Consider the following 15,949-nt stretch of genomic DNA (forward strand, 5'->3'; position numbering starts at 1 on the left):
GTAATATGATAAAGGAACAAAGACAATAAGAAATTTGAATTATGACCGATTGAGAAGATTGATAACAACAATATTTCCCAAGAACATGAATTATAATCCTAACCTGAAACCAAACTATACACAACCTTGTTTCAAAGATTAAACAAAAATCGCGTATCCATAAAGTCGATTCAAATTTACAAAAAGAATAATCTGAATTCATGGTTTTTTTGGAATCATCCCAACTTGTGAATGTTCACCAAAGAAAAACCATTAGCACCAAAGTCACAAAGAAGTCGCTTTGGCCGAGTGGTTAAGGCGTGTGCCTGCTAAGTACATGGGGTCTCCCAGAGAGTTCGAATCTCTCAGGCGACGTCGATTACTAATTTTTTTTATTTGCTGTCAAAAAAATACCTTCGACAATAATTTTCCTATGCTCATCCTCTCCAAACCGAACATATAAAAATTCCAACACCGAAAGGTGTGGCCTTAAGGTTAGGGAACATACCATGTAAAATGCCTGTCAAGAGGCGATAATAGAAGCTCTAACGTCGACGATGAAGAAACATCGGAACAAAGGCGACGACGAAAATGGCCTCACCACACAATAGGGGGCGATAGAGGAAGTAACAGAGCTGATGACTGAGGCACTACAGAGGCAATAACGAAAGCATGAAAAGGGTTTGGGAGGGAGAAATCTTTACTTATTTTTCGAGGGAATTTCAAGGTGTTTGAAGGTGTTTTTCGTTGTTTGAAGGTGTTTTTCAGGAGTTTCGAAGACCTATTATTAGGTGAAGAAATGGTAATAACTTTCGAGTGTTTTTTTAGTTTCTTCTTCATCTTGCATATGTATTGTTGTTTGTGTTGTTGTTTGAATGTATTTTTTGTGTGTTTCTATTTCGTTTTCATAATTTTTGTTTTGTTTTTCAGGTTCTCAAGTTTTTTCCAGAAGCTTCAGCACCACTCACACACTCACCTACCACTCTGATACACTTCTTGTCTTCGTTCTCTCTCCTCTACTCTTTCTTCCTCACACTCTCAACTTCTCTTTGAAGCTTCTTCTTTTCCTCTATTCTTTCATGTTTTCTTCTATTAAAAAGAAGATCAAAGATTTTTGAAGATCCAAAACGAAGTTCTCAAGCAGAAGGATGAAAAATCATTATTAAGAGGTTTTATTTTTAAAAGGTTTGATTTTTATTATTTTTCCATTTTTTGAGATTGATTCTAATCATTTTTGTTTTGTGAGCCAACCCATCCTCCTGGTGGTGTTCCAATGGTGTTCCTCACATGTGGGTCTACGAGGTTAAACTTGAAGGATCTGTTGTTGGATCTGTACGTTATTCATGAATTTTTTTTTATATGGATTTTGTGTATATATAATTTGTTTGGTTTATATGACGATGTTATTGTTCAATAAATATTATACTTAGGATGCAGATGAGGTTCTGAAGCAAGTTCTTGAAACTGAATACTTTGGATTTTTTTGAAAAGATGAATGATTTGCTTAGTTAAGTTTCTTCAACACTAGATGGTAAAGTTTCTTCAATGAAACCTCTGGATGTTTCGATCTCTTCAAATCAGTAGCATGGAAAACATAAATTATTATTGAAGACCATTTAATAGCATGGGAAACATAAATTACTATTTAAGACCATTTAATGCAACTAGATGGTAAAATTTCATCAATGAAACCTCTGGATGTTTCGATCTCTTCAAATCAGTAGCATGAGAAACATAAATTACTATTCAAGACCATTTAATAGCATGTGAAAAATAAAATTACTATTCAAGACCATTTAATAGCACGGGAAACATAAATTACTATTTAAGAACATTTAATGCAATAACTTACTCTATCAATAAATCTTACGTTCAATGAAACCTGCACAACTTCCAATGAAAATATAAATTTATCACTGCATTGGAAATCTAAATTTATCACTGCTCAAGAAACCCTACACAACTTCCAATGAAATTTTTTTAAATATATTTTCATAACGTCTTATAAATAATGAATACAAAATCTGAATAAATGTTTGTATAAATTTTTGTAATTATTATTTGCACTACTCCAGATAATCATCATTGCACCACTGATCTAGATAATTGAACTGTTCCATTAATTTGAATTGTTCGGAATAAACATTTTGATGATTCAATTGATTGGAATTCACCTATTGACGTAATTCATTAATCTCTCTTGATATCCGAATATGGTGCACGTTTGTATAAATATTTTTCCTTATTATTTGCACTGCTTAAGATAATTATCATTGCACTAGTCCACATATTTCAATTGCTTCATTTATTGTTTCATCACCAATATGCTTTCATGATTCAACTTATTCGGATTAAAATATTCAAAAGATACATTTACTTATCTTCATATTTGACACTTAATTCAAAAGATACATTTACTTCTCTCATCTACATTTCACACTTTCTTTGTTTGATCAACAAGAATTAGTTATTATAAATTAAATGTCTACATTGATAACAATATCTGCATTTATTTTTGTTTAAAAATGTTAACATCAATCTTACATTATGTTTGCATTTTTGTTTAAGTTTATTATTCATGTGTGGACATTAATTTTGCATGAGACCAAAGTTCTCAATATTCCTATATTTTATTTAAACAACAATATGTACACATGCATTTCATTTCAATATAATATATAACTCAATGTACATTTTAAACAAAAACAAAATAAAATGTGTGTACCTATCAACAATTAGTTATTATAAATTTAATGTCTACATTAATAACAATACCTGCATTTATTTTTGTTTCAAAATGTTAACATCAATCTTACATTATGTTTGTATTTTTGTTTAAGTTGATTATGTGTGGACATTACTTTTGCACGAGACCAAAGTTCTCAATATTCCTATATTTTATTTTAACAATAATATATACATATGCATTTCATTTCAATATAATATATAACTCAATGCAATAAAGCTTTTGATGAGAAATCATGAGATCCACTCAATTGGTTCTGCTCCATTCCCATAAGTGAATGTAGCAATCAATATTATGAACTTATTTCATGCCTTTGTGGGGCTGAACAAAGCAATGAGCTTTTGATAGAAAATCATGAAACATGTCCAATTGGTTCTACTTCATTCTCAGAAGTGAATGCAACAATATTTGATCTATATTTTCATGATCATGATATTGATTATGAACATGGTTATAAAGAAAATTTCTTAGACATATTTTGTCACAAGAAGTGGCATAATAATGTGAAAAAGGGAAGAGAAAAATTTGAAAATATTGACAAATAAGATGAAAGTATATATTATCATTACGGTAGTAAAGACCAGTTGAGTTGTATTTGTCGTACACCAAAACATTTTACAAATAATGTGAAGAATATAGAAACACACTTTGCTTATAAAGATGGTGATTCTGATTATGGCCATATGGATGCTACTCATCTTGATATTATTATTTTCTTTGCTAAATCAAATGGAAGCATTGATCACCTAATTGGTTATGAGAGTGTTGAAAAAAAAAACTCATATTGATATTTATGTTTATATGAAAAATGAATGTTGGCACTAACACTAATGATGAGGATATGTGCCTTATTCATAGTGTAACAAGTCATACAATTCTCAAGAGTAATAAATTTTTTCTCTTGTTTGGTAATGCAATAAGTCAATATTATTTCTCGTACTACTAATATAATTGAAGGCTCTAAAAGAGCTATTGTACTTCTACCAAGAGGTACAAGATTACATATTAAAAATGCATTTTATTTTCCTAAATCTAATGGAAACTTATTAAGTTTCAAGGATACTCATCTAAATGGATATCATATTAAGACAAACAATGAAGGAGATATTGAATATTTTTATATCACTCGAAGTAATCCTTAATAGAACGAAATTTACATTCAAGCAAAATAATGCAACAAAGATTTAAATCTCACAGTAGGAAATCGCCGTTGTCGGGGATCGAACCTTGGTCACCCGTGTGACAGGCAGGAATACTCACCACTATACTACAACGACCAACACATTAAAATTAACTAAAGCCTCTCCTTCATAGCCCTTCCCACACTCCCTACAAAAGTAATATGATAAAGGAACAAACTAAGAAATTTGAATTATGACCGAGAGAGAAGATTGATAACAACAATATTGTCCAAGAACATGAATTATAATCCTAACCTGCAACCAAACTATACACAACCTTGTTTCAAAGATTAAACAAAAATTGTGTATCCATAAAGTCGATTCAAATTCACAAAAAGAATAATATAAATTCATGATCTTTTTGGAATCATCCCAACTTGTGGATGTTCACTAAGGAAAAACCATTAACATTAAAGCCACAATGAAGTCGCTTTGGCCGAGTGGTTAAGGCGTGTGCCTGCTAAGTACATGGGGTCTCCCCGCGAGAGTTCGAATCTCTCAGGCGACGTCGATTACTAATTTTTTTTATTTGCTGTCAAAAAAATACCTTCGACAATAATTTTCCTATGCTCATCCTCTCCGAACCGAACATATAAAAATTCCAACACCGAAAGGTGTGGCCTTAAGGTTAGGGAACATACCATGTAAAATGCCTGTCAAGAGGCGATAATAGAAGCTCTAACGTCGACGATGAAGAAACATCGGAACAAAGGCGACGACGAAAATGGCCTCACCACACAATAGGGGGCGATAGAGGAAGTAACAGAGCTGATGACTGAGGCACTACAGAGGCAATAACGAAAGCATGAAAAGGGTTTGGGAGGGAGAAATCTTTACTTATTTTTCGAGGGAATTTCAAAATTGAATTTTCTCTCAAATTCATTAATATTAATTAACCACCTTGTTCCTTGAAAGAGAAATTGATAGTGAAAATATACAAATTATTTTATGAGTATCTTTTTCACCTCATAATGACGGGTTGGCAATGTATTACCCTCTAGGAGCATTAGATGCAATAGTTCTAGTAACTCACTAAAACTTTTATCAATCCACCCATTTTTGGCTTTAATGTTAAATAATCTTAGTGTCGCTGACAAACGAGTGAAACTCGTACAACCAGGATATAAAGTATTTTCTTAATCATCTTTCAATGAACCATACACGTGTGCTCGTCGAAAATTTTCTTGTCCAATATCTTCAATCATATCTTCCATGCAATCCTCACAATATGGATTAAACTCTTGACTTTCAAATAAGGTTGAAAGGTGTACAACTTCGTTATGCCAGGTCCACGTTGTATAACTCTTCAAGATACCATCACATAAAAGATATTCTTGTATCAAACAGGGAAAAGCTCCATTCTGCTATCTCAAAAGAGTTCCATCCACCAAATTATGAGTTCTAATCAATCAATTTAGTGTACATGTCAACAACATAATAAGGTGGTTCTTGTTGGACTCAGATACATACACACACACACACATACACACACACACACACACATATATATATATATATATATATAACCTGTATTAGCAAAAAAAACTAAAATAATGAAGTAGCATGCACGATTAAACACATGGAATGGTGAAAACATTCAACAATACAATAAAATCACTCAAATTACTATCTTCAATACTTCAGTTCCAGGGGAAATATTGAACATATTATGCTAGAACAAATATAAAGATATCCCTATGAAGTTTCTGATTAAAATAAAGCAAACACTTGTGTTAAAACTATACAAAATATATCAAGTATCTAATTACTAAAACCTAATCCTACTCAAAGTAGTTACGTCGAACTGATAAATTTACCCGTATAATTCTTGGAGCAGCATAGCCTGCGCACATCCGTATCCGACGATCATAATTGAGCCAAAAAAATTCATGGGAACCTTTCAAATATCTATAGTAGGAGGTGGTAGTTTCCAAAAATTCCAAGAGTAAAAGTCCTCCCTGTAGACAAGGTTCAGAAAAAAGATTGGCAAAAAAGCAATTTACAACATGCAACTTTTCAAAAGTAACCCTTAATAGAACGAAATTTACATTCAAGTTAAATAATGCAACAAAGATTTAAATCACACGGTAGGAAATTATAAAAAAGGTCCATCCTAGCTCTCTCACACAACACTCGACATGATTTGCATTGAATTTTAAATGTTCCAAAGACCGCAATACCAACCCCCAATGACATTATGAATAAGAAAATTAAATGATAAAGTTTCTTCAGATTTTCATATAAAGATGCATAGGTTGCAAAATCTTCTTTAGAGAACCACAGAGGTAGGCGAGTAGATGGGTCAAACAAGGTAGCAATTGGAATCTCACTTTTGGAGAAGAAAGTGCAAATGACACCACATTAAAAGGTAGCAAAAACATAAATCGCCGTTGCCGGGGATCGAACCCGGGCCACCCGCGTGACAAGCGGGAATACTCACCACTATACTACAACGACTAACACATTAAAATTAACTAAAGTCTCTCCTTCATTGCTCTTCCAAAACTTCCTGAAAAGTAATATGATAAAGGAACAAAGACAATAAGAAATTTGAATTATGACCGATTGAGAAGATTGATAACAACAATATTTCCCAAGAACATGAATTATAATCCTAACCTGAAACCAAACTATACACAACCTTGTTTCAAAGATTAAACAAAAATCGCGTATCCATAAAGTCGATTCAAATTCACAAAAAGAATAATCTGAATTCATGATTTTTTTGGAATCATCCCAACTTGTGAATGTTCACCAAAGAAAAACCATTAGCACCAAAGTCACAACGAAGTCGCTTTGGCCGAGTGGTTAAGGTGTGTGCCTGCTAAGTACATGGGGTCTCCCCGCGAGAGTTTGAATCTCTCAGGCGACGTCAATTACTAATTTTTTTTATTTGCTGTCAAAAAAATACCTTCGACAATAATTTTCCTATGCTCATCCTCTCCGAACCGAACATATAAAAATTCCAGGTGTGGCCTTAAGGTTAGGGAACATACCATGTAAAATGCCTATCAAGAGGCGATAATAGAAGCTCTAACGTGATGAAGAAACATCGGAACAAAGGCGACAACGAAAATGGCCTCACCACACAATAGGGGGCGATAGAGGAAGTAACAGAGCTGATGACTGAGGCACTACAGAGGCAATAACGAAAGCATGAAAAGAGTTTGGGAGGGAGAAATCTTTACTTATTTTTCGAGGGAATTTCAAAATTGAATTTGCTCTCAAATTCATTAATATTAATTAACCACCTTGTTCCTTGAAAGAGAAATTGATAGTGAAAATATACAAATTATTTTTTGAGTAAACTCATTCTTTTCTTAAAAGTACTTCTTACACATAAATTAAAAACAATTCAATAAATTAATACATATTTTCTCTACAAAACAATTATCTATTATAATATATAAAAAAAATACTAGTAAATTTTCATTTTGTTTGGTTGACAAATGTCACCAAAGTTTGTTTCTTTAGTCATTTAATATTTTTTAATTACTCTTTCATTTTTATTTATATTTTTCACATAAAAGTTTTTTTATTTATTTTTTTATTTTCAGATTTATTTTTTATTTATATTTATTTTATCGTTACGTGTGTATAAAATTTATTTTATTTTTTTATCTATTTATTTTATTTTTAAAACAATTTGCCTATACTATTTATTTCTTAATTTAATCTTTTTATAAATTTTAACTAATTGATCATTTAATAAATTATTAAAAACTAACTTATTTTTAAAGTAGTGTTATGAATTAATGATTGTTTATTGATTTTATACAATTACTCGTATGATTGATATGATTGACACTGATATGATTCGTTTATGTAAATATTTGTATTGACTATTTGATTTGTATAATTTATGGGTTATATGTTGTATCCATAAATTAGGATTTTTCCTATCAATAATAAGATACACAGAAAAGTTGCTCCTCATTTTCTGGATCTCTATTCTTCATTTTCTTCTCTCCTCTATTATTAGCTTTATTTTATATCACGTTATCAGCACGATACTCCAACAAACTGAGCGTTAGTGGAAGCATTTTCTCTCTAAGGACAATGTTCTACGTGTCTCAATCCAAGTTTTTTATAATTCTTTATTCCTTTACAATTTTATCTTATATTTTCATTCTTGTGATAAGAATTGTTTGAATTTATCAAATTTCATATCCGTTTTATTATTATTATTATTTATTTTTATTTTTATTATGATGGTGATTTTTGTTGTTGTTGTTGTTGTTATTATTATTATTATTATTATTATTATTATTATTATTATTATATGTGCTAATTCTAAACACGTGCAATGTTGCAAATCTTGAATTTGTGACCCTTGATATTATAAGTAAGAATTACTTGTATTAGATTTTAAATGTTGAAATACATTTAAATGGAATTGGTCTTGGTGATACCATTAAAGAAATAAATAAAGCATATGAGCAACGAATTTGTTGTTGCAACAACAATATTGTGAAAAAAATATTTCACAAATATTATAAATTTATTTCATGCATTTGTATGGCTGAACAAAACAGTGAAGCTTTTGATGAAAAAGCATGAGATCCACTCAATTAGTTTTGCTTCATTCCCAAAAGTGAATGCATAAATAAATATTATAAACTTATTTCATGTCTTTGTGTGGCTGAATAAAGCAATGAGATTTTGATAGAAGATCATGAAACATGTCCAATTAGTTATGCTAAATTCCCAGAAGTGAATGCAACAATATTTGATCTATATTTTCATGATCGTGATATTGATTATGGACATAGTTATAAAGGAAATTTCAAAGACATATTTTTTCACCGAAAGTGGCACAATAATGTGAAAAAGAGGAACATGAAAATTTGAAAATATTGACAAATAAGATGAAAGTATATATTATCATTATGGAGGTCAGTTCAATTGTACTTGTCGTACACCAAAGCATCTTACAAATAATAAGAAGAAGATAGAAACACACTTTACTTATAAAGATGGTGATTCTGATTATGACCATATGGATGCTACTCATCTTGATATTATTATTTTCTCTGCCAAACCAAATGGAAGCATTGATCACCTTAATGTTATGAGAGTGTTGAAAAAAAAAATCTCATTGATATTTATGTTTATATGAAAAATGAATGTTGGCATTAACACTAATGATGAGGATATGTGTCTTACTAATAGTGCAACAACTAATACAATTCTCAAGAGTAATAAATTTTTCTCTTGTTTGGTAATGCGATAAGTTAATGTTAGTACTATTTCTAGTACTACAAATATAATTTAAGGCTCCAAAAGAGCTATTGTACTTCTACTAAGAGGTACAAGATTGCATATTAAAAATGCATTTTATTTTCCTATATTTAATAGAAATTTATTAAGTTTCAATGATATTCATCTAACTGATATCATATTAAGACAAACAATGAATGAGATATTGAATATCTTTATATCACTCGAATTGAGTCGAATAAAAAAATGTGTATTGGAGAAATTATCAGTCTTTCCTTATGGCTTGTACTACACATGTATTAATGCAATTGAGACGCATGTCATTGTAAGCCAGAAGCTTACAAATAGAAATGAATTTCTTGTTTGGCATGATTGGTTGGGTCATCCTAGATATATCATGATACGAAAAATAGTTGAAAACTCATGTGGACATCCATTTAAGAGTTCAAAATATAATTAACAAACTTCTTCAGACCAATGAGTTCTCATGTACTATACGTTCACAAAGGAAAGTTGATATTAAAACCATCACTAGAAAAATTAGAAATGAGTCAATCTCATTTTCAGAACGAATACAAGGTGATATTTGTGGTCCAATACACCCACCATGTTACATTTAGATATTTCATGGTTTTAATTGATGCATCAACTAGATGTTCACATATTTGTTTATTATCAATTCGCAATCAAGTATTTGCAAAGTTAGATATACACATTCATTAGAGAAACTCTATCCCCTGATTCCATAAAGCATGGCTACCACCATGTTTGTCTACATTCTACATCTTTAGATGATAACCTTAAGACATTCTTTGTTGCCATAAGCCACAACTCGTGGTTCTGCCATCTATAAGCCACAACTTTTAGAAACACGTGAAGAAAATCATGCTACGGACCACACTTTGTAGCAACAAGTGGAGTTTTCAATACAAACCTAAGTTTGTAATTTCAACACAAGATTAGGGTCCAATGGTTTGCCTGTGCTCGACTAACTTGGTGCCAAGATTGATGAAAATTTGAAATTCATGATTTTTGAGTTTTATGGATTAGAATGCACTCCAAATATCACCAAATGATTATAGCAAAAGTTTTGATTCATAAAAACCCTTTATTTTCCATAAATATATTAGATATTTATCCAGACCATGTGTCCAATGTATTTTTGTAATTACACCCAAACAATCCTTAAAATTCACTTAACATTACTTTCTTATTTTGTACCTTAATTACATTTTATGTAATTTATATTAAATATCCACCCATATTTCATCTTGTAGTCATCCTCACATTAATTAATTTTTTGTACAATTTTTGAAACTTAAATTTATTCATTAAAACTTCAAATTAACAAAAATATGTAATCCTTGTTATTTAACATGTTCTTCACAAAAATAATAAAAATTAGTTGTCGTTTAGAGACAAGTAAGAAATGATGAAATAAGAAAACCACCACCTTGTCAATGAAAAAAATTAATGATGATAACTCAAATGAAAAATATAAAATTTCTGAATGCTCAATAAAATAAAATATTCAATATAAATTAAATTAAAAATATACAAATTTGTTAAGGCTTGAAATTCAATTAAATTTTAAATAAAATAATTAAGTTAATTTAACATGTCAAGAACATCCATATATTATATAATTAGCTTAACAAATATATTTAAATACTCAAACTATTTAAGAGGTTATAATACATTAACAAATTACAAGGTGACTATAAAATTAAAATCTTTTAGAATGAAAGAACAAAACAAAAATTTAAACCTTGCAAAATGAATATGAAAATGAATCATTTAATAAAAACTAAAGCTAAACACTTTTAAAAGGATGTTAGGATCCCCCACATGAGTTGTCCATTGCACACTGCCTCTCTAACACAGTAATTAGGCAATGTAAACGTGCGAAATGCACGGGATCAAGCAAAATGATGAAGGCTAATTGCACAAGGGCATCATCGTAAACCACCATCGTCGTCATCCCTGTGTTGCTCCATGTGCCTCGTATAAACCCACGATTCCCTCCTCTTCCAGGAACACCCCAACCAAACCATTCTCTCTCTCTGCACCTTCCTACCTCCTTTCCCCTTCCACTCTCTTCCAATAACACTTTTCTTGTTTTTCAATTCCCCATCTTTTGAGAGTCTCAGTGATGGGTGTATGCTGTCGCTGTTCCCACACCTCACACATCACCGCCATCATCATCACCAGCTTCTTCCGCCACAAGCCTTAGATTTTTACAGTTTTACTTCACCCACGTATTTCTACACCGTTGACCACACTCCATGCTCTTCCTCTGAGGATCCAACATGGTGGCTGGGACTGTCTTTTCTGCTGCTTCAAATTTAACCACTTTGCTTCCCAACCAAACACCTCCTTCCGCCTCTCAACCTCTTGATTCTCTTTTCCATTCTTCTTCTTCTTCCCCTTTTCTCGGTACCTTCCTTATCTCTCTTCTCTCTTACAATAAAGGCTTGTAACACCGATAAAAATCAACTCTTTTACAGTCTGAACAAAAATTCATGAATAAAAACTACAACTTGCACTTGCCCAAGTTGTGATTGGGTTGGCTAAGGATCCTACAACAATTTACAAACATGGGTTGATGGAATACGACTCTTAATAGTCTAAATTGTCATTTTTTATACATGGGTAACGGTCTTTTTGTGGTGGTGTTGTTTGTTCAGGTTCAAGATCTATAGTGAGCTTTGGAGATGTTCAAGGGGGGAAGGGGTGCAACGAGTCGTTCTTTCTGCCATATGATGAGAATGGGGATGAGGACACGGACGAGTACTTTCATCAGCCTGAGAAAAAACGCAGGCTTTCCGTTGAGCAAGTGCAGTTTCTTGAGAAGAGCTTTGATGAGGAGAATAAGCTCGAACCCGAGAGGAAGATTCGGCTAGCTAAAGAACTCGGGTTGCAGCCGCGGCAGGTGGCGATTTGGTTTCAGAACCGCCGGGCGCGGTGGAAGACGAAGCGGATGGAGAAGGATTATGATTCCCTGCAGGCATGCTATAATGATCTCAAGGCCAGTTATGATGATCTTCTCAGGGAAAAGGATAAGCTCCAAGCTGAGGTGAGTTCAGTTGATGCCACTTGCTGAATTCTAGAATGCCAAATTCGATGTATAATTTAGCTCTTCACAGTAGTTACTTAATCTAAGTTGATTCCACTTGTTGAATTACAGAATGACAAGCTTTCAGTTAGCATGCAAATTAGCTTTTGAAAGTAGTAACTTGTGTTAAATTGTTGATTTGATAAAGCGTTTGTGTATTCCAATTGGCAATCTGTTAGTAAGTTTACTGGGAAATTGTTTAAACCAGCAATACACGGTGTCTTGGTTAGAATCTCATCGCTGGGTCATTGACTCATTATCCCAAATGCAGAGATTTACCATACCAAGTTGTCAATTTATACATAGTCTTGTCCATCTAAAAGGATTATTTACCACACCATTTTATGATTCATGAAAGTGTTTGTGATTGTGGTGTTTCAAATTAGGTAACAAAGCTCAGTGAGAAGGTGCTTGGAAGAGAAGAACTGGAGGAGGGGAAGTTTTACCGGGTTGAAACCAAGGGATTTGAGGAGCCGCTGCAGAAGTCTATGATTGATTCAACTTCAGAGGGTGAAGGGTCCAAAGTTCACATTAGTTCAGCAAAGAGTGACATGTTTGATTCATCAGAAAGCCCACGTTACACTGATGGAGTGCACTCTGCTCTCCTTGAGACCGGTGACTCTTCTTATGTGTTTGAACCTGATCAGTCTGATGTGTCTCAGGATGAAGGAGATAACTTGAGCAAGACCCTTTTGCCTCATTACATGTTTCCCAAACTTGAAGATGTTGGTTACTCCGACCAATCTCATAATTCATGTCATTTTGGAATTCCCGAGGAAGATCAAGCCATCTGGTCTTGGTCTTACTGAATTTTCTGTTGTAGTAGTAGTAGTACACAGCATGCATCTACCTTGGACTCTCACAGCTTCTTCTGTCAAGAAATGAGATGATGTTGTAGACATGGTTGAGTGAGTGAGAATAATAAGCCAAAGAAAAATGGCACTTTACTTTGCAATGTAACTTTTGGATGAAATGTAATTAAATAATGTCTTCTTGTTGAGTATGTAGCTCTCAGTTTCATTTGAGTTACATAGGTAGTTAGATGAATAATCATGAACACAGAGAGTTTATGTTTTCCATTTGAGGTCAGTTATGATGATTCTATTCTATAGTTTTGTGTTGATTGTGTTGTTGACATTTAATTGGTGGAGGACCTATAGCACTTGCTTGATTCCTCGGTTCACTTGGAACATGGGACCATGTTGTTTGAAATTTGAATAGGTGGCAAAACCTTGCACGAGGAGGTTGACTAGACTGTTTGAAGGATCACTTTCTTAAGTTTGAGGGTATTTTTGTGAGGTATCCTTTCTCCTCTAAGGGTCACTTTCACTGAATTGGCAACAATCATAGTAGTGGCTTCCAACAAATTAAGGAGAACCACCGACTTTTGAGAAAAAAAGTTTTGCAAGTGGTTCTAGATATCAACTTCATTTTTACACTCTATTAACACACATAAACTTAGACATGATGTGTAAAATTTACAGTTACATGTATGAGATTTGTGGTGGAGAGAGGAGAATGATATTTTTGAGTGTGGGGATGGGGTAGGGACCACCACTTTGTTGTTTCCCTTGGAAGTAATCAAAAAATGAATGCTTTTTTTGATAAGTGATTTCAAAGAACTATGCAGGAGACAGATAATAACTTGTCGTCATATGCACTATAGAAATTACATACAAGACGTCATAAGAAACAAAAACAATGTTTTACATATAAATATAAGTAGTAAGCATAGAATATGAATGTGTGTAATCGAATGCAAACAAATTAAACAAAATAGTTCATTTTAGATTAAAAGTAAATCGCATTCTTCCTAACGCTAACATTGTTAATTGTTAATAAAAGGAATAATAATATTTTATTTTATTTTATTGATCTTGCAATTTCCACAACTTGAATATTTTACTTAAGAAATGGACGCACATTCACAAGAAAATTGTTTATAAACATTTTCCAAAGCGCTCATGTTGGTTTTAATGTAACTCAATAAATGCATCAAATAATTGATCATAATTTGACTCAAGTTCAAATTCAAACTTACTTACATCGTTAATAGAAGACTAGAAAGAAACCAACGATGAAACATAAGTTTGACTTTTCATTACTCTCACTTTATGTTTTTCTGGAGAACTTGAAGCATTTTCCTCCAAAAAGAAAAAAAATTGTAGACTTTCTTCTTTTTACAATTTATGTCTTCAACTTGTTTTGTATTAAACAAAGGACAATCAAGTTTAACACAATCACACATACTATATTCAAAACATGTATAAGATGATGTTGACCTTTATGATGTTTACGTTATTGTTTCTAAAATTTGTTTCCGCTAAAATATTTATATTCACACAATCTGCACTATGCAATTGCTTCTCTTATCTAAAGTCTACTTTCATTCTTCTTCTTTCAATCTCTCTAGCTTCAACTTATGCTCTCTTAGTTTAACAAATAATGTAGCCATGTGATGATATTTTCTTATTATGAAATTGTTTGTGACTCTAAGTTGTCACCATCCATTCAAACTTTTTATAATGTTTATATTCAACTCTCTTTTATCGAATTTCTTTCCAAGTGATTCACTATGGTAGAGAGTTGTTCCACACATAAAAAATGTTTTCATTGGGTAACCTCAAAAACATCTCATATTTCCTTTGCATTTATAACAGAAAAGGTAGAGAGAGAAAAGAGAAAGGAGACTTGTGATATTATGAAAAGGAAGTACACTATTATAACATATGCAGAGACGTAACATGGTGTATATAAAGGAATTAGGGGTGGGCAAAAAATCTAATTTTCTTGATCCAATCCACTTTTGCTCCAATCGAATCCATTTATAATCCATTTTATTAAAAATCCAACCCATTTAAAATCCATTTAATGGATCTGGATTTCAATCTAATTTACATTTTATATATCTTATGGATTGGATATCCATTTTATAAATCAAGATTTTTAAATGTGGATAATCCAAAAAATCCAATCCAAATTTTCAATTTAAATTTTTAATTGGGTTAGACTAAAGGTTGAGATGGACTATGCTAAATTCAAACTTGGATGGGCCTTGCTCGACGACCTATACGGATCGGGCAGGCCCGACGACCACAAAAGGTTAGGTGAGTCTAAAGATATGAACGGACTAGGCGGGCCCAATGACCCGAATGGGCCTAACGATTCAAAAAATTCAAGTGAGCCCGATGACCCGAACGGGGCAGGCAGACCCAATGACCAGATGAGCCAGGTGGGCTCGAAGACCCGAACGGGCCAGGCAGGTTCAAAGATCTGAACGGGCCAAGCAGGCCCGATGACCTGAACGGGTCAAGCGGGCTTGAAGAACTGAATGGGTCAGGTAGACCCAAAGACCCGAACAGGTCAAGCATGCCCAAAGACTCGAACGGGTCAGGCGGACCCAAAGACCAGAAAGGGTCACGCGGACCCGAAGACCCGAACGGACCAGACGGGACCACTGACGAAAAAAGGTCAGGCAGCCCAAAGACCCGAACGGGTCAGGCAGGCCTAGAGACCCGAACGGACTCGACGACCCGGACGGGCCCAACGAACCGAACGGGCCCAAAGACCCGAATGGGACGGACGACCTAGATGGGCCCTACGACCCGAACGGGCCCGATGTTCCGGACGGGCCTGACGACCCGGACGAGCCTAACAACCTACACGGGCCTTACGACCTGGATGACACGACGAAACGAAGACCCGGAC

General features: G+C 33.3%; 1 protein-coding gene and 4 non-coding genes across 5 annotated transcripts; 4 read left to right on the plus strand and 1 right to left on the minus strand.

Annotated features, from left to right (window-relative positions):
• The first annotated feature begins 274 nt into the window (after positions 1-274).
• Positions 275-354, plus strand: TRNAS-GCU (transfer RNA serine (anticodon GCU)). Its single transcript has one exon. It is a non-coding gene; the product is annotated as a tRNA-Ser (tRNA).
• A 3,978-nt stretch (positions 355-4,332) lies between these two features.
• TRNAS-GCU (transfer RNA serine (anticodon GCU)) lies at positions 4,333-4,414 on the plus strand. The gene has a single exon. It is a non-coding gene; the product is annotated as a tRNA-Ser (tRNA).
• A 1,877-nt stretch (positions 4,415-6,291) lies between these two features.
• TRNAD-GUC (transfer RNA aspartic acid (anticodon GUC)) lies at positions 6,292-6,363 on the minus strand. The gene has a single exon. It is a non-coding gene; the product is annotated as a tRNA-Asp (tRNA).
• Positions 6,364-6,696: 333 nt separating this feature from the next.
• Positions 6,697-6,778, plus strand: TRNAS-GCU (transfer RNA serine (anticodon GCU)). The gene has a single exon. It is a non-coding gene; the product is annotated as a tRNA-Ser (tRNA).
• Positions 6,779-11,107: 4,329 nt separating this feature from the next.
• Positions 11,108-13,362, plus strand: LOC114164145 (uncharacterized). Its single transcript, XM_085667204.1, has 3 exons — positions 11,108-11,562; positions 11,814-12,202; positions 12,628-13,362. The coding sequence occupies exons 1-3, from the start codon at positions 11,436-11,438 to the stop codon at positions 13,048-13,050; spliced, it is 939 nt and encodes a 312-aa protein (XP_085523330.1). The 5' UTR covers positions 11,108-11,435; the 3' UTR covers positions 13,051-13,362.
• Positions 13,363-15,949: the final 2,587 nt, after the last annotated feature.

Source organism: Vigna unguiculata, chromosome 9, assembly GCF_037176805.1.
Source record: "Vigna unguiculata cultivar grain cowpea cultivar isolate G323 ecotype 2 chromosome 9, ASM3717680v1, whole genome shotgun sequence".
Taxonomy (NCBI): domain Eukaryota; kingdom Viridiplantae; phylum Streptophyta; class Magnoliopsida; order Fabales; family Fabaceae; genus Vigna; species Vigna unguiculata.